Below are 25,825 nucleotides of genomic sequence, written 5' to 3'. Positions count from 1 at the left end.
TGTCTGTCTGCTTATGTCTTTCTGTCTGCCTGGAGTATACGTATATGAAACTCCTTGAAGAATGGTGTTATGACAACTGTTATCAGCCCAGTAACATTTGATAAATGTGCACTTGGGGAACCCTGGCTTTATTTGTTTTTACTGATACACACAAACATGTTTGTCCATCTGCCTATCTACCTGTCTGTGTCTATCTATCTATCTGCCTGTTTAGCTTTGCATGGAATTTTTGGGTTATCCTAGGTAATTTACACTATGTATAATAACTGTACTTATGTGTACATGTGAGACAGAGATATAGATAGAGATATAGACAGATAAAGATATAGACAGAGAGACAGCAAAAGCAAGCAAGCCAGCCAGCCGGCCAGCCTGCCAAATACAAAGGAACATATGAAAGAAGGAACACTTCAGCAGGCAGTGAAGGAAGGAGCATGACATCAGACCTAGTAGCACAAGCTAGTCAGGTCCAACTATGAGAAAACACCATGAGTGTCCGGGGCCCAAGGCTGTTCAACAGCCTCCCACCAAGCATTAGGGGAATTACCAATAAACCCTTGGCTGCCTTCAAGAGAGAGCTGGACAGATACCTAAAGTCAGTGCTGCATCAGCCGGGCTGTGGTTCGTACGTTGGAGTGCGTGCAGCCAGCAGCAACAGCCTGGTTGATCAGGCCCTGATCCCACCAGGAGGCCTGGTCATAGATTGGGCCGCGGGGACGTTGATCTCCGGAATAACCTCCACGTAGGCACCCACCCACACTCGCTCGTGTATTTATCTAACCTATTTTTACTTTCCACTTAAAATGGGAGTGTTAATGCAACATGGCATCAGTGACTCCCTGGAGTTTGCCATGCTATTTGCTCTGGCTGACACTCAATTGAACTGGTGTTCCCACAAGGTACTAAGTGCTCCCAGATTTTTTTAATACTGCACACACTGAGTGCACAGACCCATTCTTTCATGCCTAGGTGACTCAAGCCTATTGTGCCAAATTTATTTTTTTTTTTATTATCACACTGGCCGATTCCCACCAAGGCAGGGTGGCCCGAAAAAGAAAAACTTTCACCATCATTCACTCCATCACTGTCTTGCCAGAAGGGTGCTTTACACTACAGTTTTTAAACTGCAACATTAACACCCCTCCTTCAGAGTGCAGGCACTGTACTTCCCATCTCCAGGACTCAAGTCCGGCCTGCCGGTTTCCCTGAATCCCTTCATAAATGTTACTTTGCTCACACTCCAACAGCACGTCAAGTATTAAAAACCATTTGTCTCCATTCACTCCTATCAAACACGCTCATGCATGCCTGCTGGAAGTCCAAGCCCCTCGCACACAAAACCTCCTTTACCCCCTCCCTCCAACCTTTCCTAGGCCGACCCCTACCCCGCCTTCCTTCCACTACAGACTGATACACTCTTGAAGTCATTCTGTTTCGCTCCATTCTCTCTACATGTCCGAACCACCTCAACAACCCTTCCTCAGCCCTCTGGACAACAGTTTTGGTAATCCCGCACCTCCTCCTAACTTCCAAACTACGAATTCTCTGCATTATATTCACACCACACATTGCCCTCAGACATGACATCTCCTCTGCCTCCAGCCTTCTCCTCGCTGCAACATTCATCACCCACGCTTCACACCCATATAAGAGCGTTGGTAAAACTATACTCTCATACATTCCCCTCTTTGCCTCCAAGGACAAAGTTCTTTGTCTCCACAGACTCCTAAGTGCACCACTCACTCTTTTTCCCTCATCAATTCTATGATTCACCTCATCTTTCATAGACCCATCCGCTGACACGTCCACTCCCAAATATCTGAATACGTTCAACTCCTCCATACTCTCTCCCTCCAATCTGATATTCAATCTTTCATCACCTAATCTTTTTGTTATCCTCATAACCTTACTCTTTCCTGCATTCACCTTTAATTTTCTTCTTTTGCACACCCTACCAAATTCATCCACCAATCTCTGCAACTTCTCTTCAGAATCTCCCAAGAGCACAGTGTCATCAGCAAAGAGCAGCTGTGACAACTCCCACTTTGTGTGTGATTCTTTATCTTTTAACTCCACGCCTCTTGCCAAGACCCTCGCATTTACTTCTCTTACAACCCCATCTATAAATATATTAAACAACCACGGTGACATCACACAAATTTGAAGGAATGAAAAATAAAACGTAAATCTACGTTCGGAGCACTATGCATGCAAACATAGATCTACGTTTGGACAGTTTAAGGGTTAATTGTCTTACTTGTAATTTATATGTGAAAATTACCCAAGATAACCTATAACAAATGGCAGTGACTTCTTGATATTAGTTAAAGGCTGCTAAAACTAATGCAATTAAAATTATTTAGATACAATTATCACACAGTAACATATTACAATTATTACGCAGTAACATATGTGTAAATTATTCAGAATAACCAAAGCAAAAAAGTCAAACAAAAAGACTTGCTATTATTGGATGATTTATTTACACTGGTGTGTCTGTTTTTGTGGTTGTTAAGGGCTACTAATATTTGATAAACCATACCATGGGCGGGGATAGAACCTGCAATCAGAGTCATAAAACTCCAGACCGACGCACTAGCCACTGGGCCAGCTAGCTCCAATAAGATTCGTCCAACTAGGTACAGTGGAACCTCTACTTGCGAGCGTGTCCACGTGCGAGTTTTTCTAAATACGAGCAGTCAATGGGTCGATTTTTTGCTTCCATACGCGAGCAAAATTTCCATAAGCGAGCAGACCTCAAGGCAGGTTCCTTGACACTGGTGAGGGGCTCTTGCTCTCAGGAATTGTATCTCATTTGTTTGATGGACTATCTTATTGAAACTTGGGCAATGTATGATGGAAAGATACTTCTTAACTTACACCAAAAATGAAAGAAATCTAAGCATAAATAATGGAGTTCACTTCTCAGCAATTAGCCACCCCTTAGCAGTATTTTCGTATGGTTTTTATGGTTGTATTCTCGTTTTTTGATCTCACTTGACAAAATGGAAGATATATTACAGAAATAGATATGATTTTGATTGCTTTCCCAACGAAAAGTACCTTGAAATTCAGTTCAACGTAGGAGAAATGGTCCATTGCTTGGCTAGGTTTCAGAGTAAACAAATGTAACAGAAATAATAGTATTTCTTACCTTAAATTGTAGGTGCTGGTGTTTGTGGATGATTGTGAAGAGAGTGTAGAGTTATGTTGTGGTCCTACTGGTCTGAGGTGGATGGTAGAGGTTCTGGTACTGAAGTTGATGGTTGTACTGGACTGTCTTACTTTAAGGGGTGATCGGAGCGTCAGCGCGCGGAGCAAAAAAAAATCGAAAAAATACGACAATTGAGTTATTGTTACCAAAAAATAGCTGAACTTTCTGGCAACACTCTGGTATAATTATTATCCTTGTACGATGTTTCTAAAAGGAATTACAGCCATTTATAACAGGCATGGTGACAGCGCCTTGCATCATCACATTGCGTAACAAGCGCTGATGCGGCATTGTTTATGTTTTTCCCCCCGTGTTATTTTTAGCGTTTTCTTATATCTTTATGTCTAATATAATACAAATTCACCATCTGAGATCATGGCAGAGTGGGCAGAGATAATATGGTCAAGGAACGAATTGGGTTCCCCTGGGAATAGTGCACAAAATGGCTGACACCTCCAGCCAACAAAATATTCCATACCCACGCTAATATCAATTATAAGGCTTATTTATCTATCACAATTGATCTATTATGACATAATGCAATATAATAATAGCATATAAACATAAAAATCACACCTTAAAAAATAATATATAGCATAATATGATGCCCGAGAGGAAAAAATTTCTATCGATATATTCCCTGAAGGTGAAGAAAGGGTCCGTTCTCTCATATGTAATGAGAGAAAACGGATTTACAATGGTTAACTGTAATAAACACTCGTAGGTCACAGAAAAAGTGTAAAATAAAGCGAATTTTTCGGGGAAAAAAAATATTTCCCGGGCACCTGGGGTGCTGCGCGCTTCGGCCTATATCTCAAAAGTAAGTTATTTACCTATTTAGGGGCAATCCATCTTTATTTATGATTGAATTGACTTGATTTTCACAACAAACATAGAAGAATGATTGCTTTACAAGGTAAAGTGTTCCTTTCTGAACTATCCCAAATATTTTTAGATTTATGTGGGCAACAAGACCGACATCTTCCAACATGTCAAAAAAGTTATGAAACTTTATTTTTTTTTAGCATGAAGATAAGGTTTATTTTAGAATTGGTACACATACATTGATGGAATTAGAGGTGTTCTATCAGCAGCAAGTGTCAAAACCACTTTTCCAAGTACCACTGAGTACAGCTCCGCTGCCAAATGCAATTTCTCGTAAATTTTGCATATTTCATTTCCTTTTTGGCCGATGTGTTTGAAACTTCAGCACAGTAAGATTCGTCCAACTAGGTACAGTGGAACCTCTACTTGCAAGCGTGTCCACGTGCGAGTTTTTCTAAATACGAGCAGTCGATGGGTCGATTTTTTGCTTCCATACACGAGCAAAATTTCCATAAGCGAGCAGACCTCAAGGCAGGTTCCTTGACACTGGTGAGGGGCTCTTGCTCTCAGGAATTGTATCTCATTTGTTTGATGGACTATCTTATTGAAACTTGGGCAATGTATGATGGAAAGATACTTCTTAACGTACACCAAAAATGAAAGAAATCTAAGCATAAATAATGGAGTTCACTTCTCAGCAATTAGCCACCCCTTAGCGGTATTTTCGTATGGTTTTTATGGTTGTATTCTCGTTTTTTGATCTCACTTGACAAAATGGAAGATATATTACAGAAATAGATATGATTTTGATTGCTTTCCCGACGAAAAGTACCTTGAAATTCAGTTCAACGTAGGAGAAATGGTCCATTGCTTGGCTAGGTTTCAGAGTAAACAAATGTAACAGAAATAATAGTATTTCTTACCTTAAATTGTAGGTGCTGGTGTTTGTGGATGATTGTGAAGAGAGTGTAGAGTTATGTTGTGGTCCTACTGGTCTGAGGTGGATGGTAGAGGTTCTGGTACTGAAGTTGATGGTTGTACTGGACTGTCTAACTTTAAGTCATTCAATCAAGTGATTCAGTAAGTCAGTCAAGTTGTTCAGTAAGTCAGTCAAGTGATTCAGTAAGTCAGTCATGTCATTCAGTAAGTCAAGTGATTTAGTACATCTCAAGTCATTCAGTAAGTCAGTCAAGTGATTCAGCAAGTCAGTCAAGTGATTCAGTAAGTCAGTCAAGTGATTCAGTAAGTCTCAAGTCATTAAGTCAGTCATGTCATTCAATAAGTCAGTCAAGTGATTCAGTAAGTCTCAAGTCATTTAGTAAGTCAGTCAAGTCGTTCAGTAAGTCAGTCAAGTCGTTCAGTAAGTCAGTCAAGTGATTTAGTAAGTTTACCTGGAGTTTACCTGGAGAGAGTTCCGGGGGTCAACGCCCCCGCGGCCCGGTCTGTGACCAGGCCTCCTGGTGGATCAGAGCCTGATCAACCAGGCTGTTGCTGCTGGCTGCACGCAAACCAACGTACGAGCCACAGCCTGGCTGGTCAGGAACCGACTTTAGGTGCTTGTCCAGTGCCAGCTTGAAGACTGCCAGGGGTCTGTTGGTAATCCCCCTTATGTATGCTGGGAGACAGTTGAACAGTCTCGGGCCCCTGACACTTATTGTATGGTCTCTTAACTTGCTAGTGACACCCCTGCTTTTCATTGGGGGGATGTTGCATCGTCTGCCAAGTCTTTTGCTTTCGTAGTGAGTGATTTTCGTGTGCAAGTTCGGTACTAGTCCCTCTAGGATTTTCCAGGTGTATATAATCATGTATCTCTCCCGCCTGCATTCCAGGGAATACAGGTTCAGGAACCTCAAGCACTCCCAGTAATTTAGGTGCTTTATCTCCGTTATGTGCACCATGAAGGTTCTCTGTACATTTTCTAGGTCAGCAATTTCACCTGCCTTGAAAGGTGCTGTTAGAGTGCAGAAATATTCCAGCTTAGATAAAACAAGTGACCTGAAGAGTGTCATCATGGGCTTGGCCTCCCTAGTTTTGAAGGTTCTCATTATCCATCCTGTCATTTTTCTAGCAGATGCGATTGATACAATGTTATGGTCCTTGAAGGTGAGATCCTCCGACATGATCACTCCCAGGTCTTTGACGTTGGTGTTTCGCTCTATTTTGTGGCCAGAATTTGTGTTGTACTCTGATGAAGATTAAATTTCCTCATATTTACCATATCTGAGTAATTGAAATCTCTCATCGTTGAACTTCATATAGTTTTCTGCAGCCCACTGAAAGATTTGGATGATGTCCGCCAGGAGCCTTGCAGTGTCTGCAATGGAAGACACTGTCATGCAGATTCGGGTGTCATCTGCAAAGGAAGACACGGTGCTGTGGCTGACATCCTTGTCTATGTCAGATATGAGGATGAGGAACAAGATGGGAGCGAGTACTGTGCCTTGTGGAACAGAGCTTTTCACCGTAGCTGCCTCGGACTTTACTCTGTTGACTACTACTCTCTGTGTTCTGTTAGTAAGGAAATTATAGATCCATCGACCGACTTTTCCTGTTATTCCTTTAGCACGCATTTTGTGCGCTATTACGCCATGGTCAAACTTGTCGAAGGCTTTTGCAAAGTCTGTATATATTACATCTGCATTCTTTTTGTCTTCTAGTGCATCTAGGACCTTGTCGTAGTGATCCAATAGTTGAGACAGACAGGAGTGACCTGTTTTAAACCCATGTTGCCCTGGTTGTGTAATTTATGGGTTTCTAGATGGGTGGTGATCTTGCTTCTTAGGACCCTTTCAAAGATTTTTATGATATGGGATGTTAGTGCTATCGGTCTGTAGTTCTTTGCTGTTGCTTTACTGCCCCCCTTTGTGGAGTGGGGCTATGTCTGTTGTTTTTAGTAACTGTGGGATGACCCCTGTGTCCATGCTCCCTCTCCATAGGATGGTAAAAGCTCGTGATAGGGGCTTCTTGCAGTTCTTGATGAACACGGAGTTCCATGAGTCTGGCCCTGGGGCAGAGTGCATGGGCATGTCATTTATCGCCTGTTCGAAGTCATTTGGCGTTAGGATAACATCAGATAGGCTTGTGTTAACCAAATTCTGTGGCTCTCTCATAAAATATTAATTTTGATCTTCGACTCTCAGTCTGGTTAGCAGCTTGCTAAAAACTGAGTCATATTGGGACTTGAGTAGCTCACTCATTTCCTTGCTGTCATCTGTGTAGGACCCATCTTGTTTAAGTAGGGGCCCAATACTGGACGTTGTTCTCGACTTTGATTTGGCATAGGAGAAGAAATACTTTGGGTTTCTTTCGATTTCATTTATGGCTTTTAGTTCTTCCTGCGATTCCTGACTCCTATAAGATTCCTTTAGCTTAAGTTCGATGCTTGCTATTTCTCTGACCAGTGTCTTCCTGCGCATTTCAGATATATTGACCTCTTTTAGCCGCTCTGTTATTATTTTCTGTCGCCTGTAAAGGGAGCACCTGTCTCTTTCTATTTTACATCTACTCCTCCTTTTTCTTAGAGGAATAAGTCTTGTGCATACATCGAGTGCCACCGAGTTAATCTGTTCTAGGCATAAGTTGGGGTCTGTGTTGCTTAGTATATCTTCCCAGCTTATATTGGTTAGGACTTGGTTTACTTGGTCCCACTTTATGTTTTTGTTATTGAAGTTGAATTTGGTGAATGCTCCCTCGTGACTAATCTCATTATGTCGGTCTGGGGCTCCGCGCATACATGTCTGAACCTCAATTATGTTGTGATCTGAGTATATTGTTTTTGATATGGTGACATTTCGTATCAGATCATCATTGTTAGTGAACATGAGGTCTAGTGTATTCTCCAGTCTAGTAGGCTCTATTATTTGCTGGTTTAAATTGAATTTTGTGCAGAGATTTAAAAGCTCGTTTGAGTGTGAGTTTTCATCAGACCTGCCTCCTGGTGTTATTACTGCAACAATATTATTTGCTATATTCCTCCATTTTAGGTGTCTTAAGTTGAAATCCCCCAGGAGCAAGATGTTGGGTACAGGAGCTGGAAGATTTTCCAGACAGTGGTCATTTTTAACAGCTGTTCCTGGAATTGCTGGGATGTTGCATCCGGAGGCTTGTAGACTACCACAATGACTAGGTTTTGGTTCTCAATCTTTACTGCTAAAACTTCTACTACATCATTTGAGGCATTAAGCAGTTCTGTGCAAACAAGTGACTCTGCAATGTACACGCCAACCCCCCCCCCCCCTTTTGCCTGTTCACTCTATCGCATCTGTATAGGTTGTAACCTGGGATCCATATTTCGTTGTCCAAGTGATCCTTTATGTGGGTCTCAGTGAAAGCTGCGAACATTGCCTTTGCCTCTGCAAGCAGTCCACGGATGAAAGGTATTTTGTTGTTTGTTGCTGGCTTTAGACCCTGTATATTTGCAAAGAAGAATGTCATCGGAATGGTGGTATTGTTGGTACTGTGGGGGGGGGGACTTTTTTCCGGCATTAGTATCTGTATCTGTTGGTTTGGAGTGGAGGCCATCGACTGTGGTACCACTCCAGGAATGACTGGATTTGGTGTACGATTTCATGCAGTGTCTTCCATTGCAGACACTGCAAGGCTCCGAGTGGATATCAACCAAATCTTTCGGTGGGTTATCCTGGGTTAGCCACCCAGGATAACCCAAGAAAGTCAGTGCGTCATCGAGGACTGTCTAACTTATTTCCATTGGGGTCCTTAATCTTGTCCCCCAGGATGCGACCCACACCAGTCGACTAACACCCAGGTACCTATTTGCTGCTAGGTGAACAGGACAACAGGTGTAAGGAAACGTGTCGAAATGTTCCCACCTGCCGGGAATCGAACCCGGGCCCTCCGTGTGTGAAGCGGGAGCTTTAGCCACCAGGCCACCGGGCCACCAAACAATATGAACAATATGAAGTTCAACGATGAAAAATTTCGATTACTCCGATATTGTAAACGTGAGGAAATTAAAACTTCATCAGAGTATAAAACAAATTCCAACCACACAATAGAGCGAAAAACTAACGTCAAAGACCTGGGAGTGATCATGTCGGAGGATCTCACCTTCAAGGACCATAACATTGTATCAATCGCATTTGCTAGAAAAATGACAGGATGGATAATGAGAACCTTCAAAACTAGGGATGCCAAGCCCATGATGACACTCTTCAGGTCGCTTGTTCTATCTAGGCTGGAATATTGCTGCACACTAACAGCACCTTTCAAGGCGGGTGAAATTGCTGACCTAGAAAATGTACAGAGAGCCTTCATGGCACGCATAACTGAGATAAAGCATCTCAATTACTGGGAGCACTTGAAGTTCCTGAGCCTGTATTCTCTGGAATGCAGGCAGGAGAGATACATGATTATATACAACTGGAAAATCCTAGAGGGACTAGTACCAAACTTGCACATGAAAATCACTCCCTATGAAAGCAAAAGACTCGGCAGACGATGCAACATCCCCCCAATGAAAAGCAGGGGTATCACTAGCATGTTAAGAGACAACACAATAAGTGTCAGGGGCCCAAGACTGTTCAACAGCCTCCCAGCATACATAAGGGTGATTACCAATAGACCCCTGGCTGTCTTCAAGCAGGCACTGGACAAGCATCTAAAGTCGGTACCTGACCAGCCGGGCTGTGGTTCATATGTTGGATTGCGTGCAGCCAGCAGTAACAGCCTGGTTGATCAGGCCCTGATCCACCATGAGGCCTGGTCACAGACCAGGCCGTGGGGGCATTGACCCCTGGAACTCTCTCCAGGTATACTCCACTAATGCCAGCCCAAAAATTCAACTGTATATTTTGTGTTGGTTTATAGGGCTGACAGCTTATACTGTATTGAGCCCTGCCTCCTGGTAGCATTACTGCATGTGTATTATATATCCCTGATGCTTCTGCAGGAAAGTGCAAATCTAAACCAGGATTTCCTGGCAATCAATAGGGTCAAAACCATTCCCTATTGAGGAGTTGTAGGCTAAAGAACTGCACCCCCAAATGAGTACAAAGATCCATGAAGGGTGCATGCAGAAAGTGCTTCACCATCTCTGGCTGAAAGAGACATCACAAGCAGGATAGTGAATCTGTTATCGTCAGGTGTAGAGGAGTTGCTATACATGACTGCCATACCTGGACTCAGGTCAGAGCTACACCCATTGACCGACTGAGATGGCATGTCCAGTGACAGGGACTATCCAAAGACTAGACTGAACACAGTACTGTAGAATAAAAGGTCATCAGATGTGACAGAGTCGATGGATCTCTCTCTCTCTTTAAATCCACTTTGTGAAATCTATCCCAATTCAAGAGAGGTGATGGTAGGGTATGTATGTGAGGGAGGCCTCCTGGTCAGCCACATCACTGCCCTGACTACAAACATGCACTGGTAACCACTGAAGGGAGATGTTAAAACCCTGGTAAGCAAAGCTCTTGCTTCACATGCTGAGGGACCGTGGTTCAGTTTCTGGCAAGGGTGGAAATATTGGGGATGTTTCCTTACACCTGTTGTCCCTGTTCATCTATCAGTAAAATGGGTACCTGGGTGTTAGTCAACTGGTGTGGGTCGCATTCTAGGACAAAATTGGCCTAATTTGCCTGAAATGCTCTGCATAACAAGCGGCTTTCTATATAAAAGTATGTCATTGATGTCAGCTATGGTCGATATACTTTGCACATGTACTTGTAGAAATAAAGATATTATATTATTATTCCACGGGAAGTGCAGCAGCTGTGTCTGTCGGATGAGCAGACTGAGGGATCATGGATGAGTAAAAGAGAGCCAGGGAATATTGAGTCAGAGAAGAGAACCACAGGTTCAGTTGGAGGATGAGAAAAGGAAGATGAGCAAGGTCTAGTTTGAGAGTTCTAACCACTGTGTTTAACATGGAGAAAGATTAGATAAATATGCAACTGAAGACACGGGAGAGAAAGCATGTGCTGAGCCACCTGTGTAAATGGAGAATGAAGAAAAATAAGCAGAAATACAAAACTCTTCAAAGAGAAGTGCTGGCATCTGAGGGATCTGCATGGACTAATGTGGTCAATGTGCCACTCCAAGTTCACCCATGGTGGGACCTGGTAGTGGAGAGGGAAGGGAGCCAGCACTAGTTCAGGGAGTGAAAGAGGGGCTAGAGAATGGTGAACTCTAACTAGGAAGGAAGGAAGGCTGAGCTAATCATGGAGAAAGAGAAGCTGCTGCCCACACCTGTGGAGAGAGGCAGCAGAGATGCAAACAAGGTAAAGAGGCCACACGATGAAACTGTAAGTAATCTCTTGCCATCCTCACCGACGAGAGGGGCACTCTCTAGAGAACATCTAGTTGGCAAAGAGAGGAGGGAGAAGCTGAGTCATATACTGCAGTCGTGTAGGTGAGACTGAAGTGAACCACAGCTGTGTAGAATCAATGAAGTAAGTCTTTATCTGCTCTCCTGTTTAGTACTGGAGATCCTGCACAAAAGGGCCATTATATGCTTCCTTCACATAAATAATGGCGCATCCACAGTAACATCCAACCACTTGATGGAAGGAGACTAGAGTGATAGGTACCTAGCATAATGAAACAGGGATGAGAGGAGCATCATCGTCTGGGGAAGTACATGAGATATTATTTGGTCACACTGACCTCCAAGTCCCAGGTGGTGGACCAGGATGGTATGTTCTGTAGAGCAGCCATCCTTGAGTCCGTCCTGTGCCTCCAGCAGAGAGGTGCCACTGCCCACAAGGGCCACATCATCCAGGCAGTGCAATCCCTGAAGGGACGGGAGATTCAACATTAGCACCTTGAAGAGGAAGGAGGTGAAAACGAAGTGCTGGGGCACTTCCCAGCATATGGAATGGGATGAGGACATCTCACCACCAACTGCAACCTGGACTGTTCTTCCCTTCAAATAATTTGTTCACTTAATGGAGTGAAACCCCAGTCAGCCCCTTGTAGGCCAGCTTCAAAACTGAGTAAGACAATGAGTCAAATGCACCACTCAGGTCCAGGAAGGCTGCTAAGACAGTCTCCTGGTTCTTAAACAAGCTGTGCTGTAACTGTGTGACCTGGAGCAGTAGGTCGAAGGTAGAGCCTTCCTCATGCACTCGCCTCCATTTGACTCATCTGTGTTTGTAACTGCCAACTGTGCCCTCGTGTACCTGATTGCTGCCTCTCAGTCTGTCCCTCTCCACCCTAACAATTCTTCTCAGTGTTATATATGTCGTCATATCACTCCTAATCTTCCTGTCCTCTAGTGTTATTAAGTTTAGTTCCCTTAACCTCTCCTCACAGTACATACTACTTACCTCCACCACTTACTCTCCTACCACTTACCTCCACCACTTACTCTCCTACCACTTACCTCCACCACTTACTCTCCTTGAAACCCTTTCTAATTTCCACTTTGTTAACATGACTGATCAGATGTAAGTTCCATACTGGTGCTGCATGTGTGTGTATCAGACTGTGAGTGGGTGTATCAGACTGTGTGTGGGTATATCAGACTGAGTGGGTGTATCAGATTGTGTCTGGGTGAATCAAACTGTGTATGTGGGTGTATTGGACTGTGTGTTGGCATATCAGACTGTGTGTGTTGGTGTATCAGATTGTGAGTGGATGTTTCAGACTGTGTTGGTGTATCAGACTGTGTGTGGGTATATCAGACTGTGTGTGGATGTATCAGACTGTTTGTGGGTGTATCAGATTGTGTGTGGATGTATCAGACTGTGTGCAGGTATATCAGACTGTGTGTGAGTGTATCAGATAGTGTGTCGGTGTATCAGACTATGTGTGGGTGTATCAGACTGTGTCTGGGTATATCAGACTGTGTGTGGGTATATCAGACTGGGTGTGGGTATATCAGACTGTGTGTGGGTGTATCAGACTGTGTTGATGTTTCAGACTGTGTGGGGGTGTATCAGACTGTGTGTGGGTGTTTCAGATAGTGTGTGGGTGTATCAGACTGTGTGTTGATGTATCAGACTGTGTGTTGGTGTATCAGACTGTGTGTTGATGTATCAGACTGTGTGTTGATGCATCAGACTGTGTGTGGGTGTATCAGACTGTGTGTTGGTGTATCAGATTGTGTGTTGATGTATTAGACTGTGTGTGGGTGTATCAGACTGTGTTGATGTTTCAGACTGTGTGGGGGTGTATCAGACTGTGTGTGAGTGTTTCAGATAGTGTGTGGGTGTATCAGACTGTGTGTTGGTGTATCAGACTGTGTTGATGTATCAGACTGTGTGTGGGTGTATCAGACTGTGTGTTGGTGTATCAGATTGTGTGTTGATGTATTAGACTGTGTGTGGGTGTATCAGACTGTGTGTTGATGTATCAGACTGTGTGTGGGTGTATCAGACTGTGTGTGGGTGTCTCAGTAGTAGTACCAGTTACCAGTAACCAGTGTACCAGTAGATGACTCACTACCAACCGTCTCTGCGTGAATCACTGTATTCATATTGTGCTGACCACAGCAGTATTCAAACACCCCCCTCACATGTGGGTACTGGGGTTAGTCAGTCTTACGAGAGTGAGCAAGGAGGCAGGTCACGGCTGTTAGGGCGCTCCACACATTATCTGTAATATACGTACTACCAGCCTACGTGAGTATTACTTTACCCTATCCACGTGTTCGAACCCCACATGATAAATGGTGGCAACGGTGTGGAGTGTGGATTTAAGCTTTTTTAAGGGTATTTCAAGACGTTAGAAGACTGTTTGTGAGTAGCCGGCGGGTCAAAAGGTGAACCGTCTCACCCACCAGCTACTCGCTCCCCTCACAACCTCCACCCTGCAAGCCTGTTGCAGCTGTTTTTCAAGCTTCCTGGCTTAGTTCGTGTGCTAATTGCTTCAATCTCCGAGGGGTTGACCCGGATTTTGCAATTAAGCCAGTCAGTAAGCCAGACTGTGGAAGTGAATGCCAGTCAGCCTATCATCCAGCCTGTCTCCTGTCATCCACCTGCTCCTCCGTGCTGTGTGCATCATTACACGTCTTCCAGTCAGCCATTCTCGTGGGTTAAGCCAGTCAGCCAACCCAGCTTCTAACCCAGCTGAGAGAGAGAAGTAAGCCACGCAAGTTCCTCTGGAAGTTCCTCTGAAGTATTGTCTTATATATCGCTTTGTGCTCCCAGTTGGATGCCAGTTGGATGCTAAGAGTGGTCTTCACCATCCCTGTGGCATAGTGGCTTATCAAGCCACCTTCGTGGGTAGTGAGTGGAGTGCGCGCCAGAGCGCCAGCGAGAGTCACCACCTCACCCACCGCTATACACTCTCCCTTCACCCACCCACCACCAACCACCCACCACCAACCACCCACCACCAGCCACCCACCACCAGCCACCCACCACCAGCCACCCACCTCATCTACCTGTGGTTGTTTGCACCCTTGTACCGGGTCCTAGAACTGTTTTGGCTCATGTAATTGGTCAAGAGATTGTAGCTGAGTGCCACCGATAAAGCCAGTTATGTGAGTTCACCGAGAAAGCGCATTTCTTCACGACGACAGTGTGAGTGTCGGCGTCATCACCGCGCAGGACAACCTTCCTCATCACCAGTCATCCCGTCGACTCCTCCAGACTTCTGTGATAATTTTCTGTTTAGAGACATTTTTCTTGCATTTAAAGACATTTGCGTGTGTGAGACATTTATAGTGAATTTCTTGTGTACTCTAAACCTTGTGTTTTCAGTGTAGACTCAGTGTTTCTTTGACTCATTATTTTTGCAATATTTTTCAGTGTTATCGCTCATCTCATATTTTTTTATGTGTTTTTTTTTTTTTATGCTACTCTCTGTCTGTAGTAAGTATTATTGTGTAGTGTACCAGTCAGTCACTCCGTGTGAAGTGATTCATTTTTTTTATTGTATTCTTTCAGCATTGTATTCTCCAGTAATTGTCATTGTATTTCATGCAGTGATATTCACCCCAGTATACCAAATTATCCATTTATTTCTATGTATACCTTTTTTTTTCGTATGCCAACAGTTCTTTACATTGAGTTGTTCTTCCTCTTGCAGTGTATCTTAGACATTTTTTATTACTTATGCAGAATTGTTAAGCATTTTCTTCCACTTAAGCTTACTGTGTCATTTCTCTATTTTTTTTTTGCCTTATGTCCTTGAGTAAGTTCACTGAGATCATGTCCCAGTCACTTTTGAATGTTCACTTAGTGTATCATGCCAGTCAAAGTCAATATGAATCAGTCCACAGTACAAACATTCCCTTACTGACTGAAAGACAATACCTAGCCCTTGAGCAATGTGTTTGTTCTCACAGCTTGTATCTGAGATTTGTTAAAGTGCTGCAAAATGTGAAGTTCAGATTAAGTTCCTATAGATCTGTGAATTACTTATTAACGTAGCCGAGCGGTCAGGCACTAGTAATACTGTCACTCCTGTCTGGACTCCAGTGTTTCAGATTGTGATCCCATCCTAGTTGACAGTAATCAGTGCATTGTAAGAAGTTATTTCTCGAGTAACTTCCACGTTGTTAACGTTTGTAAGTGAAGTTTATAGCTGATACCTCGTGTCACTGTGTGCGACTCAGATTGAATATCAGCATTGTTCACCGTGTTCATTTCTTTTCTCCTGTGCTTGCAGTTTGAGATAGTAGATTCGTTCTCCCTTGCTCATATTGCGTGTTATAGCGTTAATTTTTTTCAACCGGGGGGAGTCATCCACTCCACCGAGTTTGTTCATTCCTCCAGTAAGAAAGAACCGATCCCTTGTGTTCTGGTGATTCGATTCCTGCTCCAGGAAGATCTTATTCTGACTGTGAAGCCACCAGCACCCATCAGTGACTTTGTCATGAACCAAGAATTACTGTATCGAACAGCCGAGTTGGGTACTCCTAGCAGACGAGTATACCAGTTAGTAATTCCACAGTCACTAGTGAATGTAGCACGATGTACCAGGTGTTGCACACCCTGGTATGGATCATTCAGTAAAACAAGCCAGATTGAAATACTTTTGGCCTCGTATGGCAACTGATATTTCTGAGTATGTTAAGAAATGTAGTGTCTGCATGCAACATAAAGGTAATGCTAATGGCCCTAATCCAATCCAAGTGTATCCAACTACTAGCGAACTGTGGGAAAGAGTTGCGCTAGATTTGTTAACTAATTTCCAATGTTCCCTCCAAGGCAACAAACATCTGTGTGTTATGGTAGACCATTTCACCAGATATTGTGAGTTAGTTCCTATTGCAGATAAGACTGCCGAGACAGTAGCTAAAGCGTTTAAAGAACGCATTATCTGCAGGCATACCACCCCTAAGTCCCTAGTAACAGATAATGGAGGTGAATTCTGTAATGAAATTCTTGAAAATTTGTGCACCTTGTACAAGATCTCTAAATCCACCATTGTTCCTCATCATCCTGCCAGCAATGGGTTAGCAGAACGAACCAATAAGAAAGTACTTGATGTCTTGAGAGCCACTATCAATCCCAACAGTGAAACTTGGGATGAAGTTATACCTGATGTGCAGTGTGCTATAAATTCTGCTTACAATGTTTCTATAGGTGACACTCCACATTATGCATTGTACGGTGTAGATAAACGTTTGCCTTATGAGTTGTTATATTCTAATCCGAAACCAAATTACAACCCTGATGATTTCATAGCAACTCGTACCAGCTTAGCTCAAAGTGATTTTAGAAGAATCCGTGAAACACTTCATAAATCAACAGTAGAATTTACAAGAGTCACAAACACTCGAGCAAAGCCATCCAAAATCAAAGTAGGTTCGAGAATTATGCTGACTAACTTTAACAAAACGTCTGCAATGCCAAAGCTTGATCAAAAGTTTGTTGGTCCTTATCGAGTAGTTGAACATATCACTGGTAATAAGTATAAGGTTAGAGAAATTAGTACTGGTCAGTATAAAGAATCGCATTAGGATCATATGAAGTTAGTATGTGATGATAATGATGTTCCAACCCAGACTAATGTGACAGACTCTGACAATCTTCCTGATCCTGTACTCTCTTCCTCTGATACTCAGTCAGACGATCAACCTGAATGTTGTTATTCCCTACGTACACGACAGGTATTGAGAAATCCTCAAGTATCATTTGTAACTTCCAATTCAGATTTGCCTCAAATACAGCATGAGTTAGCCAATGCAACAGAGTTTGATCCTCCCAGAGATGACACTCATTCTGCATATGTCAATCTTACCCTAGCAGAGTTGGGGTTAAATGTAAATAACCTGTATAGATGAATAATTACAGTATCAACTTACCAGTATTCAAGAATTTTTTTTTTGTGTTCACGTTCTCTCCGAATTCTGAGAGTTAACAGTCTAGATTTGAGTGCACCGAATCTGCCTTTCTGTTAAACACTTCTTTCTTTGTATATATTCTTCCTCAGAATCCATAGATCACATGAATACAGATCGATCGATCAAATTTTTTTTTATCACTTCTATTGTGTAATCTTAACGTTGAGTTTCATTCGATGAGTTGTGCATATTATACCTTGTATTGCATTACAGTTTCAGTTACGTAAGCTTCCATTCCAATGTTCTACTTATGTATGTTATAATGTTCAATTGTTGTGTACTTTGACATTGTATAGAATCAGCCCAAGCCGTATACCTGCCATCTAATAAAAATACTAATGATGCTATTATACACATGCTAGAACATATATACACTGCAATAGAGAAAAAAGAAGTCCCACTGGGGATCTTCATTGACTTACGTAAAGCTTTTGATACAGTTGACCATGACTTGCTAAACGTAAAATTGTCACACTATGGTATAAGAGGGCACTCCCTCAACTACCTCAAGTCATACCTCAGCAACAGAAGCCAATATGTGTACGCAAATGGGGCAAACTCTTCTGCGCAACCAATTACAGTTGGTGTCCCACAGGGAAGTGTCCTTGGCCCTCTTCTCTTTCTCCTATACATAAATGACCTTCCAAATGCTTCGCAATTACTCAAACCCACACTATTTGCAGATGACACTACATACGTCTTCTCCCACCTGAGCCCAGTCACGCTAGCCAATACTGTAAATACCGAATTACAGAAAATATCTACCTGGATGAGGACTAACAAACTTACACTAAACATTGACAAAACCTACTTCATTCAGTTTGGTAACAGAGCTACAGATGTCCCTCTTAACATAATGATAAACGGATCACCTATCACAAAGCTAACAGAGGGAAAATTCTTAGGAATCCACCTTGATAATAGACTCAAATTTCATACACATATACAACAAATTTCTAAGAAAATTTCCAAGACTGTAGGCATACTATCGAAGATACGGTACTATGTTCCACAGTCAGCTCTCCTGGCCCTATATCGCTCTCTTATTTACCCCTATCTCACCTATGGAATTTGTGCATGGGGCTCAACAACAATTAACCATCTCAGACCACTAATTACCCAACAAAAGGCTGCAGTTAGAATGATAACAAATTCTCACTACAGGCAGCACACTCCACCAATATTCAATACACTAAACCTACTCACCATACAAAACATCCATACTTATTACTGCACCTATTACATACATAGAACACTTAACTCTGATATTAACCCTCCCCTCAAACATCTCCTTGCCAACCTCAACAGAACACATGACCATAACACAAGGCACAGATCACTCTTTGATGTTCCTCGTGTCCATCTCACACTATGCAAAAACTCGATGCACATAAAAGGCCCTAAAATCTGGAATTCATTACTTGTAAATATAAAAGAAACACTACCTGTTTATAAATTCAAGTCTCTTCTCAAAGATCACTTACTTACCCAAAACCAAATAAATACTGAATAACTGAACCTTATAAATTGTATATCTTAAATGTTTCTCACAATTATATCACATAAATGTTAAACCTAAAACCCAATCTAACTTTATTATTTTTTAAATACACTACCTAACAGAATACTCCATACGACTGAATGTACAACAATGCATGCAACCATATGACCTGTCTTTGTAATACTCATTTGTGCTTTATAGTTATCTGTTTACAATAATGTATTATCACTGATTTCATCATTGCTTAGTTAATTTTAAGCCAGCCCATAATGCTATGCATAGTATAAGTGGCTTTGGCATGCTGCTCTTATCTGTATTTTTTTGTACCTCTGTATGTATGCTCAAATTGTTAATAAATAAATAAATAAATAAATCTCTAGTTTGTATTAGTTGTATGTCGGGACGACATACGTTAGCGTCGCCGAGCTCTCAGTAGTAGTACCAGTTACCAGTAACCAGTGTACCAGTAGATGACTCACTACCAACCGTCTCTGCGTGAATCACTGTCTGTATTCATATTGTGCTGACCACAGCAGTATTCAAACACCCCCCTCACATATGGGTAGTGGGGTTAGTCAGTCTTACGAGAGTGAGCAAGGAGGAAGGTCACGGCTGTTAGGGCGCTCCACACATTATCCGTAATATACGTACTACCAGCCTACGTGAGTATTACTTTACCCTATCCACGTGTTCGAACCCCACATGATAGGTGTATCAGATAGTGTGTGGGTGTATCAGACTGTGTTGATGTATCAGACTGTGTGTGGGTGTATCAGACCGTGTGTGGGTGTATCAGACAGTGTGTGACCCACCTGAGGGTATAGTAGTGAGGTGTGTGGAGGTGTGTGGATGTATCAGACTGTGTGTGGGTGTATTAGACCATGTGTGGGTGTATCAGACAGTGTGTGACCCACCTGAGGGTATAGTAGTGAGGTGTGTGGATGTATCAGACTGTGTGTGGGTGTATCAGATAGTGTGTGACCCACCTGAGGGTATAGTAGTGAGCTGTGTGGAGATGTGTGGATGTATCAGACTGTGTGTGAGTGTATCAGATAGTGTGTGGGTGCATCAGACAGTGTGTGACCCACCTGAGGGTATAGTAGTGAGGTGTGTGGAGATGTGTGGATGTATCAGACTGTGTGTGAGTGTATCAGATAGTGTGTGGGTGCATCAGACAGTGTGTGACCCACCTGAGGGTATAGTAGTGAGGTGTGTGGAGATGTGTGGATGTATCAGACAGTGTGTGACCCACCTGAGGGTATAGTAGTGAGGTGTGTAGAGGTGTGTGGATGGTAGGTCTTCTCATGCTCCTTCAGGACGTCCTCACAAGCCTCCTCGTTCAGTGTTTGTAGTGCTCCGAAGATCAGTTGTTCCTCCATAGTAACCTGTCAAAAGAACATCAGTCAGTACAAGCAGTAATTGTACACTTCAGTACAACAGTAACTGTACACCTCAGTACAAGCAGTAACTGTACACCTCAGTACAAGCAGTAACTGTACACTTCAGTACAAGCAGTAACTGTACACTTCAGTACAAGCAGTAACTGTACACTTCAGTACAAGCAGTAACCATACACTTCAGTACAAGCAGTAACCGTACACCTCAGTTCAAGCAGTAACTGTACACCTCAGTACAAGCAGTAACTGTACACTTCAGTTTACCTGGAGAGAGTTCCGGGGGTCAACGCCCCCGCGGCCCGGTCTGTGACCAGGCCTCCTGGTGGATCAGAGCCTGATCAACCAGGCTGTTGCTGCTGGCTGAACGCAAACCAACGTACGAGCCACAGGCCGGCTGGTCAGGAACCGACTTTAGGTGCTTGTCCAGTGCCAGCTTGAAGACTGCCAGGGGTCTGTTGGTAATCCCCCTTATGTATGCTGGGAGGCAGTTGAACAGTCTCGGGCCCCTGACACTTATTGTATGGTCTCTTAACGTGCTAGTAACACCCCTGCTTTTCATTGGGGGGATGTTGCATCGTCTGCCAAGTCTTTTGCTTTCGTAGTGAGTGATTTTTGTGTGCAAGTTCGGTACTAGTCCCTCTAGGATTTTCCAGGTGTATATAATCATGTATCTCTCCCTCCTGCGTTCCAGGGAATACAGGTTCAGGAACCTCAAGCGCTCCCAGTAATTGAGGTGTTTTGTCTCCGTTATGCGCGCCGTGAAGGTTCTCTGTACATTTTCTAGGTCAGCAATTTCACCTGCCTTGAAAGGTGCTGTTAGTGTGCAGCAATATTCCAGCCTAGATAGAACAAGTGACCTGAAGAGTGTCATCATGGGCTTGGCCTCCCTAGTTTTGAAGGTTCTCATTATCCATCCTGTCATTTTTCTAGCAGATGCGATTGATACAATGTTATGGTCCTTGAAGGTGAGATCCTCCGACATGATCACTCCCAGGTCTTTGACGTTGGTGTTTCACTCTATTTTGTGGCCAGAATTTGTTTTGTACTCTGATGAAGATTTAATTTCCTCGTGTTTACCATATCTGAGTAATTGAAATTTCTCATCATTGAACTTCATATTGTTTTCTGCAGCCCACTGAAAGATTCGGTTGATGTCCACCTGGAGCCTTGCAGTGTCTGCAATGGAAGACGCTGTCATGCAGATTCGGGTGTCATCTCCAAAGGAAGACACGGTGCTGTGGCTGACATCCTTGTCTATGTCGGATATGAGGATGAGGAACAAGATGGGAGCGAGTACTGTGCCTTGTGGAACAGAGCTTTTCACCGTAGCTGCCACGGACTTTACTCTGTTGACAACTACTCTCTGAGTTCTGTTAGTGAGGAAATTATAGATCCATCGACCGACTTTTCCTGTTATCCCTTTAGCACGCATTTTGTGCGCTATTACGCCATGGTCACACTTGTCGAAGGCTTTTGCAAAGTCTGTATGTATTACATCTGCATTCTTTTTAACTTCTAGTGCATTTAGGACCTTGTCATAGTGATCCAATAGTTGAGACAGACAGGAGCGACCTGTTCTAAACCCATGTTGCCCTGGGTTGTGTAACTGATGGGTTTCTAGATGGGTGGTGATCTTGCTTCTTAGGACCCTTTCAAAGATTTTTATGATATGGGATGTTAGTGCTATCGGTCTGTAGTTCTTTGCTGTTGCTTTACTACCCCCTTTGTGGAGTGGGGCTATGTCTGTTGTTTTTAGTAACTGTGGGACGACCCGCGTGTCCATGCTCCCTCTCCATAGGATGGAAAAGGCTCGTGATAGGGGCTTCTTGCAGTTCTTGATGAACACGGAGTTCCATGAGTCTGGCCCTGGGGCAGAGTGCATGGGCATGTCATTTATCGCCTGTTCGAAGTCATTTGGCATCAGGATAACATCGGATAGGATTGTGTTAACCAAATTTTGTGGCTCTCTCATAAAAAATTCGTTTTGATCTTCGACTCTCAGTCTGGTTAGCGGCTTGCTAAAAACTGAGTCATATTGGGACTTGAGAAGCTCACTCATTTCCTTGCTGTCATCTGTGTAGGACCCATCTTGTTTAAGTAGGGGCCCAATACTGGATGTTGTTCTCGACTTTGATTTGGCATAGGAGAAGAAATACTTTGGGTTTCTTTCGATTTCATTTATGGCTTTTAGTTCTTCCCGCGATTCCTGACTCCTATAAGATTCCTTTAGCTTCAGTTCGATGCTTGCTATTTCTCTGACCAGTGTCTCCCTACGCATTTCAGATATATTGACCTCTTTTAGCCGCTCTGTTATTCTTTTCCGTCGCCTGTAAAGGGAGCGCCTGTCTCTTTCTATTTTACATCTACTCCTCCTTTTTCTTAGAGGAATAAGCCTCGTGTATACATCAAGTGCCACCAAGTTAATCTGTTCTAGGCATAAGTTGGGGTCTGTGTTGCTTAGTATATCTTCCCAGCTTATATCGGTTAGGACTTGGTTTACTTGGTCCCACTTTATGTTTTTGTTATTGAAGTTGAATTTGGTGAATGCTCCTTCGTGGCTAATCTCATTATGTCGGTCTGGGGCTCCGCGCATACATGACTGAACCTCAATTATGTTGTGATCTGAGTATATTGTTTTTGATATGGTGACATTTCTTATCAGATCATCATTGTTAGTGAAGATGAGGTCTAGTGTATTCTCCAGTCTAGTAGGCTCTATTATTTGCTGGTTTAAATTGAATTTTGTGCAGAGATTTAAAAGCTCGTTTGAGTGTGAGTTTTCATCAGAGCTGCCTCCTGGTGTTATTACTGCAACAATATTATTTGCTATATTCCTCCATTTTAGGTGCCTTAAGTTGAAATCCCCCAGGAGCAAGATGTTGGGTGCAGGAGCTGGAAGATTTTCCAGACAGTGGTCAATTTTTAACAGCTGTTCCTGGAATTGCTGGAATGTTGCATCCGGAGGCTTGTAGACTACCACAATGACTAGGTTTTGGTTCTCGACCTTTACTGCTAAAACTTCCTCTACATCATTTGAGGCATTTAGCAGTTCTGTGCAAACAAGTGACTCTGCAATGTACAGGCCAACCCCCCCCTTTTGCCTGTTCATTGTCACATCTGTATAGGTTGTAACCTGGGATCCATATTTCGTTGTCCAAGTGATCCTTTATGTGGGTCTCAGTGAAAGCCGCGAACATTGCCTTTGCCTCTGCAAACAGTCCACGGATGAAAGGTATTTTGTTGTTTGTTGCTGGCTTTAGACCCTGTATATTTGCTAAGAAGAATGTCATCGGACTGGTGGTATTGTTGGTACTGGAGGGAGGGATTTTTTTTCCGGCATTAGTATCTGTATCTGTTGGTTTGGAGTGGAGGCCATCGACTGTGGTTCCACTCCAGGAATGACTGGATTTGGTGTACGATTTCTGCCATTTCCTGCCAGTTTTTTTTCCTTCCTGGCACTAAAAAACCTCTCCCTCTTGAGTGGCTGTGGCTACCCAGGTTTTCCCATGGCCTGGATGTTTTGTATCTTTTTGTACCCTTTAGATGGTGTGCCTGGCAATTTAAGTTATAGCACAGTCTTTCCTGTACTGAAGAGGTACACATTTCAGTGTGAAAAAGCTTACAGGAAGGGAGTTTGCATTTTCCTGTTGTCATATGGGCATGGCATTTTCTAGGGTGGTCATAGTTCCACATCCCGTCTGTTTTTCCAGATTTCCCATGTCTGCAGATACCAAGTGCATAGTATGTGCACAGGCTTGGTTTCCGTTTGCCTTGGGATTCTGTGACTGTATTCCCCGTTGGTGCATGTTTCCCTGTCTTATTCCTATCCTCCCTAGCACCAACAATGGAGCTCCCACCAGTTGTTTTTGGTAATATATCCTCACTATAGCTAGTGGAGTCCTCTTGTTTGCTATTTCCTGTTGTATTTCTAGTTTGCAATATTGGTTTTATCTTATCTTTGACTACACTTGTTTCCCCACTACGGCTCCTGTCCCCTATGAGGTTATTTATATGTATTCCTTCCTGCGTATAATTCCCGACTACCTGGACAGCACCTTCAGCTTCACCATTACTGTCTCCCAGGAGAGCACCTCCAGCTTCACCATTCCTGTCTCCCAGGACAGCACCTCCAGCTTCACCATTCCTGTCTCCCAGGACAGCACCTCCAGCTTCACCATTACTGTCTCCCAGGACAGCACTATCAGCCCCACATTTACTGACTACCAGGACATCACCTCCAGCCTTACAGTTTCTGACTACATGGCCAGTATCAAGGGCAGTACCATTCAGCCCAAACTTTTTATGTTCCCATCTGTTGTAGAAAGCTTCCAGGTTGTCTATGAAAGCAGCTTTGATGTTATCCTCTTTTAATACCCTTGTGATTTTAGTCCACAGATTTTCCTCATTTGGGCATACCCAAAAACACTTCCCTGTTTTAACCCTTTCAGGGTCAGTCCCGTAGATCTACGGCTTTACTTTCAGGGTCCAAACCGTAGATCTACGCCATGAGCTCAGCTCACTCTGATAAACTGTGAGTGGTACATTTGGGCCTAGATATGAGAGAATACATCTATGTGGTATGTGTGCACCACATAAAACAGATCCTGCAGCACACTGTGTATAATGAGAGAAAAAAAATGAAATCATGATTTTTCGATTAAAACAGCAACTTTGCAGTGTTTTTTCGTATGTTTTTTATAGTTGTATTTGCGATTTCTTGGTCTCATTTGATAGAATGGAAGACATATTATAGAAATAGAGATGATTTTGATTGATTTTAGCACTGGAAATGGCTTGAAACTGAGCTCAAAGTAGCAGAAATGTTAAATTTTTGCCGATATTCAAGAGTAAACAAACGACCTCACACGTCTAATACACGTCAGCTGGTGGGTCTAATATACATTCACAAATATGGTGATGATATTTATACAATTATTACAGTATTGCATAACAGTAAATCTTCTATTTTTTGGTGTGAATAAAAATTCATTATGTGAATAAAAAATCAAAATGGAATTTATTTGTAAAGCCTCAAAACATAACTAATGAACAGAGGAAATGTTAGTTTAGTGCCAGGAATGCCTACATTGTTCATTCTGGACACTATTTTGAAATTGGAATATTTTGAACTTTGTGTTAAATTGGCCAAATTAACAATTTCCGATCACTTTATTTTGTAGTTGAAACAGTTGACTTGGCGATTTCTTGTGCTCAATCGATAGAATAGAAGTAATACTAGTTGGTTGATTGGAATAATGTAATTGGCATAAAATGGGAGTCAAAGTCAGCAAAATTGCCGATTCGTAAATATCGCTGACACATCAAAATTCGCGAGAGCATAATTTCGTCAATTTTCCACCAAATTTCGTACTTTTTGTTTTATTACCTTCACAAAAAGATTCTCTACGATTTCATAAGAAAAAATAACAAATTTTTTTTTTGAAAATTCTTGGACACTGGTGCGTGACTCCAGATTTGGGCCTTGGACCCTGAAAGGGTTAATACTGCTTGTAGCTAGTTCTTGGATATCTGCACAAGGGGCGTGACACCAATTTCCACAAAAATGACAATTTATCCATGTGGAAGCCCCTTTGTTTGATTGACTGCGGACTATACAGAGCTTCATAATG

General features: G+C 42.8%; 1 protein-coding gene across 1 annotated transcript in view; it reads right to left on the bottom strand.

Moving 5' to 3' along the window:
• Positions 1-25,825, bottom strand: part of Arms (Ankyrin repeat-rich membrane spanning) — a 707,292-nt gene that overhangs the window by 133,040 nt on the left and 548,427 nt on the right. Inside the window, exon 26 of the mRNA XM_070095086.1 lies at positions 20,051-20,183. Coding sequence (XP_069951187.1) covers positions 20,051-20,183 — 133 coding nt within the window. The remainder of the gene's footprint in view (positions 1-20,050; positions 20,184-25,825) is intronic.

Source organism: Cherax quadricarinatus, chromosome 49 (genome assembly GCF_038502225.1).
Source record: "Cherax quadricarinatus isolate ZL_2023a chromosome 49, ASM3850222v1, whole genome shotgun sequence".
Classification (NCBI taxonomy): Eukaryota; Metazoa; Arthropoda; class Malacostraca; order Decapoda; family Parastacidae; genus Cherax; species Cherax quadricarinatus.
This window is presented reverse-complemented; position numbering and strand designations above follow the sequence as displayed.